Here is a 12,118-nt window from a genome sequence, read left to right as displayed (position 1 = left end):
TTCTTGAGAACAAATTTGTCGAATCGTAAATTTTTTGGAGACCTATTTAGAGTATTACTCATTAAATTAATAAAAACTTTATACATAGAAAAATAAAAACAATAATATTAAATATCAAAAGTATTATTTATACACTAAAATCAATTACAAAAAATAATTATCATATATTTATATATAAATATATATTATTTAATTTATTTTTAATATATATTTTATATTAGTGATTGATTTTGACAATTAATTTTAAATAATTACTTAAATGAAAATGTCAAAAACATCTTTTCATAATAATCTTGGTTTAAAAAATATAACTTATTTATTTTGTCATATTTTTAACAAAAGGAAAAGTATAGGTAAACAATGAAAATATTAAACAATGTAAACAATAGATATATCGGATGTTCATTTTACTAGTGTACGGATGGTTATTTTAATATTAAAATTTAGAGAATTAAATTGGAGGTGTAGTGTGTTTTTATTTGATTGGTGGTTGTTCATATTGTTCAACAAAATCATTGTCCCCCTAGCATTCCCCCAAACAAAAATAACACTTTTATAGTATATAAAAATCAAGCCTTAAAATCTATCCTCCAATAATTAAAATAAAATGTCTTTATATAAAATCAAATAAAATCTTGGGGTATCAAATAATTTCATGTACACATGCCATAATTGATTTAATATTTAACCTGAACTCGTGCAAAACGCGCGCTCCTGAACTTCAATCTTTAATCTTCTACTATAAACAGAACAAACCATAGCCAAATTCTATAGTAAAATTACCAACATTGCAACAACAATGGGCAAGGAGAACAGCGAACTCCATGTTCTTTTCTTCCCGTTCTTTGCTAACGGTCACATAATCCCATGCGTTGACTTAGCCAGAGTCTTCGCCGCAAGAGGAGTGACATCCACCATAGTCACCACCACACACAACGCACCCTTCGTCTCAAGAACCATCGGAAAATCCCAAATTACCCTCAGAACCATCAAGTTCCCGCCACCGGAGGAAACTGGCTTGCCTGAAGGATGCGAGAATTCAGAGTCGGCATTGGCACCGGATAAGCTCATCAAGTTCATGAAAGCCACCGTGCTCCTTCAACACCCATTTGAGCAAGTGCTGCAAGAACTGCATCCAAACTGTGTTGTTGCAGACATGTTCTTCCCTTGGACCACAGACTCCGCCGCCAAATTCGGGATTCCAAGGATCGTGTTCCATGGGTTGGGCTTCTTCCCCTTGTGCGTTTCCGCTTGCATCAGAACTTACAAGCCACAAGACAAGGTTTCATCCTACACAGAACCTTTCTTGGTTCCCAACCTTCCCGGCGACATAACTCTGACCAAGATGCAGTTGCCACAAGTCCCTCGAGATGACGAGGTCTCTTATTATGCGTCGAATACAACAGTATTAGAATTCAACGTATTAGAATAAATTATCATCTAACGGTTTTAACTATCATCTTGATATGAAAATAACTCTACATAGTTTCTACCTATCTTCACCTTCTTAAATTAGCAAGTTGTTTAATATATTGTATTTAGTATTCAGTACTCAGTAGTTGTATTTGTGCCACATAGGTATTCTGCAAGTTGCTTGATGATTCTAACGAATCGGAGTTGAAGAGCTTCGGTGTGATCGTCAACAGCTTCTACGAACTGGAACCAGTTTACGCCGATCATTACACCAAGGTGCTTGGTAGAAGAGCATGGTCGTTGGGTCCAGTTTCTCTATGCAAGAGGGAGACAGAGGAAAAAGCAAGCAGAGGAAACGAAGCAGGGATCGACAAGCAGGAATGCTTGAAGTGGCTTGAGACAAAGAAACCAAACTCCGTTATTTATGTGTGCTTTGGAAGCATGACAACGTTCCCAGACGCTCAGCTTAAAGAGATTGCTATGGGTCTAGAAGCTTCGAATCATCCATTCATCTGGGTAGTGAGTAAAGGATCAAAAAAGAACCAAGAAGAAGATGAGAAGTTAGAGTGGCTTCCAGAAGGGTTTGAAGAGAGAATGGAAGGGAAGGGGCTGATCATAAGAAGTTGGGCGCCGCAACTGATGATTCTTGAGCACGAAGCAGTTGGCGGGTTTGTTACGCATTGCGGTTGGAATTCGACGCTGGAAGGTGTTTGTGCCGGGGTGCCGATGGTGACGTGGCCGATGTATGCAGAGCAGTTTTATAATGCGATGTTTCTGAGGGACATAGCGAGGATTGGGGTTGGTGTTGGGGTTCAAACGTGGGTAGGGATGATGGGGGGCGAGCCGGTGAAGAAGGAGGTGATAGAGAAGGCGGTGAAGAGGGTAATGGAAGGTGAGGAAGCAGAGAGGATGAGGAGAAGGGCGAAGGAGCTTGGGAAGAAGGCTAAAGAAGCTGTGGAGGAAGGTGGATCGTCTTATTCGCAATTCAACTCTTTGATTGAGGATTTAAGATCGCGTGCCCAATGAGGTAGTCAAATATCTGCAATCATGCATTAAGTCATTTGAGAGATGCAATTGGACTATCCCTGTGGCCTTAAGTTTATCATACATGCTTGTATTGTATTGTATTCACCATTTTGAAATAACAATAATTTTTCTTTTGGCCTTTGTCATATATATTTCTTATCGATTTCAAAAGAAAATAGTTCTAAAATAATTAAATAATTACTGTGGAGAAACAAATCCAATCCTTTCAAATTATACTTATGAATTATTTAATTACTAAATTATATTTTTTTTGTGAATTGAATTATTAGCTCTGTTGAAAAGTTTTAAAACTATTTTTTGGACTTTTGACTTAATAAAAGTCATATTAATGTTGTTTGTGTTATAATATAGATGTCCATTCAGTGTCTACTCAGCATTATCTATTCTTCTATTCAATTACTATTGGGAAGTACAAACATTAAAGAAATAAGCGGTACATGTTTTTCAACATTTGAAAAAGTGGAGCCTTGCACATGTATAAATAAGAGCATATGCTGAGGTTTTTGATACAATAATAATAACAACATTCTCTCTCTTTTATTCTCTCTTTCTTTATTTTACAAGTATTTTAAATACTCATCTCTCTCTTATTCTTTATATATAATATTAGTAAATATATTAATCATCTCTATTATATTGAGATAGTAATTGTGGTGAATATTGTTATTTAATTATACTTCCTTATTTTATATTACCTCTTCCTTATTTATTTATTTATTTTACAACACGTTATCAGCAATAAGCTCTAACGAAGTTTTAGGAAGACTTTAGGTAACAAATTTTTATTATGTTGAAACTCTTTCATCTTGAATATAATGCTCTTGATATATTTGGAAATAATTATTTATCATGGATATAGATGTTGAAATCCATCTTGATTCAATGGATCTTGGAGATACCATTGAGGCTGAAAATAGTACACCCCAGAAGGATAAAACCAAAGTCATGATTTCCTTCATCGTTATCTTGACGTATGATTGAAAAATGAATATCCCACATTAAAAGATCCTGTAGATCTGTGGAAAAATCTTGAAGAAAGATACAATCATGTGATACTTCCTCAAACCCGATATGTTAGAGAAAACTTTCTCAACCTTCCATATCTCGAATGTGCTCCTGCACCAGTAGTATCAAGAAAAATGATTTAAAATTATTCTGAACTAATTTCTTGCCTTCTTGTTGCTGAGCGCAATAATGAGTTACTCGTAAAAAATCATGAAGCGCGCCCAGCTGGCACCATCCCATTTTCTGAAGCAAATGTGGCAAATCCTAACCCTAAAAGAGGTAAATGACAAGAAAATTATGGAAGGAAAGAAAATTATTCCCCCTAAAAAAAATTATGGAAGAAAAGAAAATTATGTTCACAAGAAAAGATCTCACCAGAAGTGGGATAAAGAAAGAAACAATGGGCAAAGTCAATCAATTGAGGATAAATGCTTTCGTTGTGGTGGAAAGGGCCATTGGTCACGTACCTGTCGTACCCCAAGGCACCTAGTTGATCTTTATCAAGCATCTTTGAAAAAGGATAAAAAAGGAAAGAAAATAAATTTTGTTTCAAATGATGAAAATTCCACCACTCATTATGATGTATCTAATTTCTTTATGGATTCTCAAGGAAATATTGGCTATTTGATCAATGATAGAATAGTTTGATATGTGTATATGTTTGTTAAGTATTCATGTGAATAATCTTACTGTGCATGTACTTCTACTCATTTTATTATTATTATCATTTGTCTTTGAAGAAAAATGGCAAGGACATATTTTGAAGATATTTGCCTTGCAGATAGTGGAAGTTCGCACACTATTCTTAAAAGTGATATATATTTTACCCATATTGTGCCAAAAGAAGAATATGTTAATACTATTATTGGCTCGGGCAATGTGATAGAAGGCTCTGGAAGAGCTATAATTTTGTTTCCTGGAGGAACAAAATTTATAATAAATAATGCACTATTATCTACCAAGTCTCGAAGAAACTTGTTGAGCTTTAAAGATAGTCGCCGAAATAGATATCATATTGAGACTTTGAATGAGGAAAATCATGAGTACTTATGTATCACAACTCATGATTCAAATAAGAAAGTTATATTAGAAAAGTTGCCCTCACTTTCATCTGGGTTATATTATACCAAGATTAGTGCAATTGAATCACATGCCATTGTAAACTAGAAGTTTACTAGTCCAAATAATTTCATAACTTGGCACGACCGATTGGGTCATCCGAGAACAATCATGATGAGGAGAATTATTGAAAACTCCCATGGACATTCACTAAAGAACCAGAAGATTCTTAAAACTAGTGAATTTTGTTGTGCTACATGTTCTCAAGGGAAGTTAATTTTAAGGCCATCATTAGTAAAGATTGGATTTGAGTCCCCTGAATTCCTAGAAAGAATTCAAGGTAATACATGTGGACCTATTCATCCACCATGTGGATCTTTTAGATATTTTATGGTCCTGATAGACGCATCTTCGAGATGGTCACATGTGTGCTTATTATCTTATTCGATTAAAAGCACAATTTCCAGAAAATCCAATCAAAACAATTCGCCTTGATAATGCTGGTGAATTTACTTCCCAAGCTTTTGATGCTTATTGTATGGCTAATGAAATAAGTGTTGAACATCCAGTAGCTTCTATTCACACACAAAATGGGTTAGCAGAATCACTTATTAAACGCCTCCAATTGATTGCTAGACCCTTGCTTATGAGAACAGATCTCCCAACCTCGGTTTGGGGCCATGCTATTTTACATGCCGCAACACTTATTCGTTTGAGGCCAACGAATTACCATCAGTTCTCTCCTATGCAATTAGCTTTTGGCCAGCAGTCAAATGTCTCCCCATTTAAGAATATTTGGGTGTGCGATATATGTCCCCATTGCACCATCTAATCGCACCAAAATGGGACCCAAAAAAAATTGGGGATATATGTTGGATATGATTCTCCCTCTATAGTGAAGTAACTTGAGATACAAACGGGAGATGTATTTAAAGCCCGGTTTGCGGATTGTCATTTTGATGAATCAAAATTTCCAATATTAGGGGGGATAGAATAAGCTTCTTGAAAAGGAACTTAATTGGAATGCATCATCGTTGATGCATTTAGATCCTCGATCAAGATAATGTGAACTAGAAGTTCAAAAGATTATACATTTGCAAAGAATAGCAAATGAATTGCCTGATGCATTTTTCGATACAAAGAGGATAACGAAATCTTATATACCAACGAAAAATGTCCCAATTCGAATTGATGTCCCAGTAGGACAAGTAGCCACTGAAGCAAATTCACACCAGAAGCGTGGCAGAGCTGTCGATTCCAAAGATAAAAATCCTCGAAAGAGAAAAGAGGTAAATACTATTCCTGTTAAAAAAGATATAGTAAAGACACCTGCAGTTGTCTGAAATTCTGATATAATTTCAACGCCAGAAGACGTTCAGGTACCTGAAAATTGTGAAAATGACGAGATCTCGATAAATTATGTCTTTACAGGAGAGAAATGGGACCGAAATAAGACAATTGTCAATAAAATATTTTCATATAATGTGGCATTAAATATCATGCATGAAAATAAGGATCTTGAGCCAAGATCAGTCGAAGAATGTCGACAAAGAAATGATTGGCCAAAATGGGAAGAAGTCATGAAGGCTGAATTAAACTCACTTGCAAAACGTGAAGTCTTTGGACCTGTAGTCCGTACACCTGAAGATGTAAAACCTGTTGGATACCGATGAGTATTTGTGAGAAAACGAAATGAGAAAAATAAAGTTGTGTGCTACAAAGCCCGACTTGTGGCACAAGGTTTTTCACAAAGGCCTGGTATAGATTATAAAGAAACGTATTCCCCTGTAGTGGATGCGATAACATTGTGTTATTTGGTCAGTTTATCTGCATATCATAAATTGCATATACATTTAATGGATGTGGTAACAGCCTATTTGTACAGCTCATTAGATCGGGATATCTATATGAAAGTCCTTGAAGGACTAAAGATATCTAAACCATCCAGTGAATATTTGCAAGGGTTATACTCAGTTAAATTGCAAAGATCTTTATATGGTCTAAAGCAATCTGAACGAATGTGGTATAATCGTCTTACTGAGTATCTGGCCAAAAATGGATTCAAGAATGATGATATCTGTCCATGTGTTTTCATAAAGAAATCTGCATCTGGATTCATTATAATTGCTGTGTACATTGATGATTTAAATATCATTGGAACGCTTGAAGAGATTCCAAAAATTATAAAAACTCTAAAAGAAGAGTTTGAGATGAAAGATCTTGGAAAGACTAAATTTTGTCTCGGCCTGCAGATCGAGCATATAAAAAATAGGATCTGTTTATACCTTGGGTCGAGCTGTCTGACCCGGGATGTTCTACTGACAAAGCGACCGACCTCTTCAAGCCAGGATGACCCGACCTCTTCTCAGAGAGCTCGGCCAAGTCACCAGGAAAGCCCAGTAAAGGGCCCAAATAGAGGAACACGCTCCAAATCCCAAGGCAGCCCAAGCCAATAGAGAGAAGGGCGGTTACCTTGAAGATAAGATGACCTCACTTGAAGATAAGATAAAGACAAGATAAGATAACTAACTTATCTTATCTAAGAAGGTCACTCTACGCCATTATAAATACACTGGAGCACCCAGGTATAACTCATACTCTGATTCTACTCAATACCTGTTTAATACCCTTGCTAACTTAAGCATCGGAGTCCCTTGCAGGTACCCACACCCTCCAGAGATGAAGGAATCAGCACGGTCACCAAGTCCAACAAGTCGGACTCCACAGCTCCGACCAGTACAAAAGATCTCGTTCGAGATCGACCTACAGTTTCAGGTAACCCTCGGAACATTGGCGCCGTTGCCGGAGAACCTGGAAGTCATCCCATCACCATGGCGGACGACCATGACAACGACCACACCTCAGATCTAGAGGAAAGAATGCCGCATAAAAATGCGGACACCACACCAAAAGATACTTCCCAAATCAACAACAAGAAGAACTCCCCAAACGAGGGAGCCATGGATGCATTTCAAGACCGGTTAAAACAACTTGAAGAAGAAGCCCTACGCCAACGAGAGGCTGAGAAAGACCTACAAAGGGAAATAAGGCGACGCCGAGAATTGGAGAACAAACTCCTAAAACTTGAAGCCGATGTCAAGACTAAAGCTAGCAGATCCACTCCTGAAGATGGCTCCCGCAAGGAGCAAGACGCATTCACCAAGGAGATCATGAAGACGAAAATCCCAAAGGACTTTAAACTCCCAGACATGACCTTATACGATGGCACTACAGATCCAGGCCAACATCTCAGCAATTTCAGAAGCATAATGTATCTCACCGACGCCTCAGATGCAGTTCGTTGCAAAGCCTTTCCAACTACTTTAACAAAAATAGCAATTAGATGGTTCAACAGCCTCCCTCGTAGGTCCATCTCAAGTTTCGACGACATGGCTAAGAAGTTTCTGGCCAGATTCTCCATCCAAAAGGACAAAGCTAAACATGCTCCGAGCTTATTGGGAATCAGACAAGGAGAACGGAAAATCCTGCGCAACTACATGGAAAGATTCAACAAGACATGCATGGATATACAAAACCTGCCAACAGAAGCCGCTATTATGGGCCTCATTAATGGCTTACGAGAAGGGCCCTTTAGTCAATCTATATCAAAGAAATACCCCACATCTCTGAACGAGGTGCAGGAACGAGCAGAAAAGTACATCAACATGGAGGAAAACTCCCGATTAGGAGAGACCTCGAAGGCCGGATTCACCCCTGGGATAAAGACAAAGATTCCAGAAAGAAGGAAGATCGACATGGAGACAAAATCAAAAAACACCACCAGCTCGGCCACTCAGAGGCAAAAAAAGAGGGGGAAACCAGACCGAATATTATGAATACCATCGGATCCGCGGGCACTCCACCAATGAATGTTTCGACTTAAAAAATGTCATAGAAAAGCTCGTACGAGAAAGAAAGCAAGATCGATATCTGGCCGCCCATAATGATGAACAAAGAAAAAGAAGAAGGGCAGAAGATGTCAGACCAACCGCGCGATCATCTCGAACGCCAGAAAGACATGTCCACATAATACACGGTGGATTTACCGGGGGAGGAATCTCTAAATCATCTCGCAAAAGACATCTCAAAGACGTAGATCACGTCACAGGAAAGAAGGAAGCACCCGACATCCCGGCAATCACTTTTACCAAGGAAGACGCATCCGGCATTGCATCAGGGCATGACGATCCCATGGTCATCACTATTATACTGGCAAACGCAAATCTTCACCGCACGTTGATAGACCAGGGGAGCTCTGCCGATATCTTATCCAAAACAGCTTTCGACCAACTCGGCTTGGAAGAAAAAGAACTTAGAGCATATCCAGATAGCCTGTTCGGGCTAGGAGATACCCCAGTTCAACCGATGGGATACATCTCACTCCACACAACTTTCGGAAAAGGAAGTCAGTCAAAAACAATCAAAATAGATTACATCGTAGTCGACGTAAATTCAGCCTATAATGCCCTAATAGGTCGGACAATGTTAAACCAGCTCGGCGCAATAGTCTTGACTCTGCATCTATGCATGAAGTTCCTAACTGCAGGAGGAATAGCTACGATAAAAGCAGATTAGAAGATGGTGCACCGCTGTTACAACAGAAGTCTAAACCTCAGAGGCAGAGGAGAAGAATTCCACACAATTGAGCTCGGGGGAGTTCAGAGGCAGGAAGAGCTCCGCCCACAACCTGAAGGTGAAATAGAGAAAATCCAGATCGGGGATACCCCAGACCAAACGACCAATATCGGCAAATTCCTAAAAGGAGACATAAAAGAATCACTCATACAGCTTTTACTAGACAACACTGACCTCTTTGCGTGGAAGGCCGCACACATGCCAGGCATAGATCCCAAGCTAATGTGCCACAAGCTAGCAGTCTACTCAGGATCTCGGCCGGTACAACAAAGGTGTAGAAAGCTAGGACCAGAACGCTCCCAAGCAGTGGAAGAACAAGTACAAGCTCTATTGGAGGCAGGTTTCATAAGAGAAGTCAAATACCCGCTATGGCTTGCTAATGTCGTATTGGTAAAAAAGCCAAACAAGAAGTGGCGAATGTGCACTGACTATACCGATCTCAACAAAGCCTGTCCAAAAGATCCTTATCCACTCCCAAGCATCGACGCACTGGTAGATACCTCCTCCAGATATAAATACCTCTCCTTTATGGATGCATCCTCGGGATATAACCAATTCCCAATGTACCCACCCGACCAAGAAAAAACCTCATTCTTAACCCCAAAGGCAAATTATTGCTACATTGTCATGCCCTTTGGTCTTAAAAATGCGGGAGCCACTTACCAAAGATTAATGAACAAGGTTTTTTCGGATCACATCAGAAAGGTCATGGAAGTCTACGTGGACGACATGCTAGTAAAAACTCAAAACGAAGAGATGTTATTATCCGACCTGACACAAGTATATAACACTATAAGATGACATGGCATGCGACTCAATCCCGCAAAATGCACCTTCGCAGTAGAAACTGGTAAATTCTTGGGTTTTATGATCACACAAAGAGGAATCGAGGCAAACCCGGATAAGTGCAGGGCCATACTCGACATGAAAAGTCCGACTTGTGTCAAAGAGGTACAACAGCTCAACGGGAGGTTGGCAGCCTTGTCCAGATTCCTGGTCGGATCAGCAATAAGATCTCTACCCTTCTACGCCACTCTAAGGAAGGGAAAGGAGTTTGAATGGACAGCAAAATGCGAGCAAGCCTTTCAAGACTTCAAAAGATTCCTGGGACGGCCACCTATACTAACTCGGCCACGGGAAGGAGAACCACTCATATTATACCTCGCGGTAGGAAATCGGGCAATAGCCTCAGCACTGGTCCGAGAAGACAACAGCGGGCAACAGCCCATATACTTTATCAGCAAAGCATTACAAGGATCCAAGCTGAACTACCAGAAAATAGAAAAGTTCGCTTACGCTCTCATACTAACATCACGACAACTTCGCCCATACCTCTAGGCTCACACCATTAGAGTTCGGACCAACCAGCCCATAAAAGGGATCTTACAGAAAACAGATTTGGCAGGCAGAATCTTGCAATGGGCAGTCGAGTTGTCCGAATTTGATCTTCAATACGAAGCACGGACGGTCATCAAATCTCAATATCTGGCCGACTTCATTGTGGAATTCACGGACACACCGGAAATCCCACAGAATGGAATCTATATGTGGATGGTTCCTCAAATAAAACGGGAAGTGGCGCGGGTGTGATAATTGAAAGCGATCAGGGAACCCAAATCGAACTCTCCCTCAAATTCGGGTTCCCTGCCTCAAATAATCAAGCGAAATATGAGGCACTACTAGCTGGTTTGAAGCTGGCTAGGGAGGCTGGAGCTCAAAAACTCATCATCTTCAGCGACTCACAGGTAGTTACCTCACAAATAGTAGGAAGCTACCAAGCCAAAGATCCCACTATGAAAAAAATACTTGGACAAAACCAAGGAACAGCTCGGACAATTCAGAGAATATGAGATTCATCACATACCCCGAGAACAGAATGCCCGGGCCGATGCACTCTCAAAACTAGCCAGCACCAAACTAGGGGGAACAATAGAAGCCTCATCCAAGAAATTCTACAGAATCCATCAATCTCAGAAGAAGAAAAAATCCTAGCCATAACAGGTCGCGATCAGGGATGGATGACTCCCATAATTAACTACCTCAAAATAGAAGCACTCCCCACAGAGGAAAAAGAGGCAAAAAGATTAAAACGGGAAGCACAATACTACACTATCATAAACAACACTCTATACAAAAGAGGGATTTCGATACCATTATTAAAATGTGTACCGATTTCCAACACAAAGGCGGTTCTAGAAGAAGTACACAGTGGCATTTGTGGCAATCATCTCGGAGCGCAAGCACTTACCAAGAAAGTACTCCGGGCAGGATTTTATTGGCCAACTCTACAAAAGGAAGCCACAGAGTTTGTAAAGACATGTCCATCATCTCAGAAACATGCCAACTTTCACATCGTCCCGCCAGAGGAACTCATCAGTGTGACCTCACCTTGGCCATTCGCAAAATGGGGACTCGATCTTCTCGGACCATTTCCTCAAGGATCGGGACAAGTCGAATTCCTCATAGTAGGAATAGACTACTTCACAAAATGGATTGAGGCAGAACCCCTAGTTAACGCCACTACTCAAAGAAGTCAAAAGTTTCTATATAGAAACATCATCACAAGGTTTGGAGTTCCAGACTCCATCACTACGGACAATGGTACCCAGTTCACAGATGCAGGCTTCAGAAAGCTAGCGGGCGACTTGAATATAAAACAACAATTCACCTCTGTCGAACACCCCCAAGCCAATGGGCAAGCCGAAGCTGCCAACAAAGTCATATTAGCCGGGTTAAAACGGAGATTACAAGATGCAAAGGGAGCCTGGGCTGAAGAACTCCCGCAAGTCCTATGGGCATATCGGACGACTCCACATTCCACTACAAAGGAGTCACCTTTCCGATTAGCTTACGGAATGGAGGCAATGATCCCAGTGGAGATCGAAGAAGGATCACCCAGAGTGATCCACTATAGCGAAAAAGCCAACTCCCAACTTCAAAGGAAAGAGCTCGACCTACT

The 12,118-nt window shown here is 39.9% G+C and overlaps 3 protein-coding genes across 3 annotated transcripts; all 3 read left to right on the top strand.

Annotated features, from left to right (window-relative positions):
• The first annotated feature begins 666 nt into the window (after positions 1–666).
• LOC107630176 (putative UDP-glucosyl transferase 73B6) lies at positions 667–2,585 on the top strand. Its single transcript, XM_016333241.2, has 2 exons — positions 667–1,378; positions 1,579–2,585. The coding sequence occupies exons 1-2, from the start codon at positions 800–802 to the stop codon at positions 2,437–2,439; spliced, it is 1,440 nt and encodes a 479-aa protein (XP_016188727.2). The 5' UTR covers positions 667–799; the 3' UTR covers positions 2,440–2,585.
• A 4,228-nt stretch (positions 2,586–6,813) lies between these two features.
• Positions 6,814–10,445, top strand: LOC148570288 (uncharacterized). The gene is made up of 2 exons (XM_088510055.1): positions 6,814–7,071; positions 7,185–10,445. Exon 2 carries the CDS (start codon positions 7,356–7,358, stop codon positions 8,358–8,360), a length of 1,005 nt encoding a protein of 334 aa, XP_088366181.1. The 5' UTR covers positions 6,814–7,071; positions 7,185–7,355; the 3' UTR covers positions 8,361–10,445.
• Positions 8,716–9,099, top strand: LOC148570289 (uncharacterized). Its single transcript, XM_088506951.1, has one exon. The coding sequence runs from the start codon at positions 8,716–8,718 to the stop codon at positions 9,097–9,099; it is 384 nt and encodes a 127-aa protein (XP_088363077.1).
• Positions 10,446–12,118: the final 1,673 nt, after the last annotated feature.

The sequence above is a fragment of the Arachis ipaensis genome, chromosome B3 (genome assembly GCF_059453495.1).
Source record: "Arachis ipaensis isolate K30076 ecotype BB chromosome B3, ASM5945349v1, whole genome shotgun sequence".
NCBI lineage: Eukaryota > Viridiplantae > Streptophyta > Magnoliopsida > Fabales > Fabaceae > Arachis > Arachis ipaensis.
The sequence above is the reverse complement of the archived record's forward strand: the minus strand, read 5'-3'. Positions and strand labels throughout refer to the sequence as shown.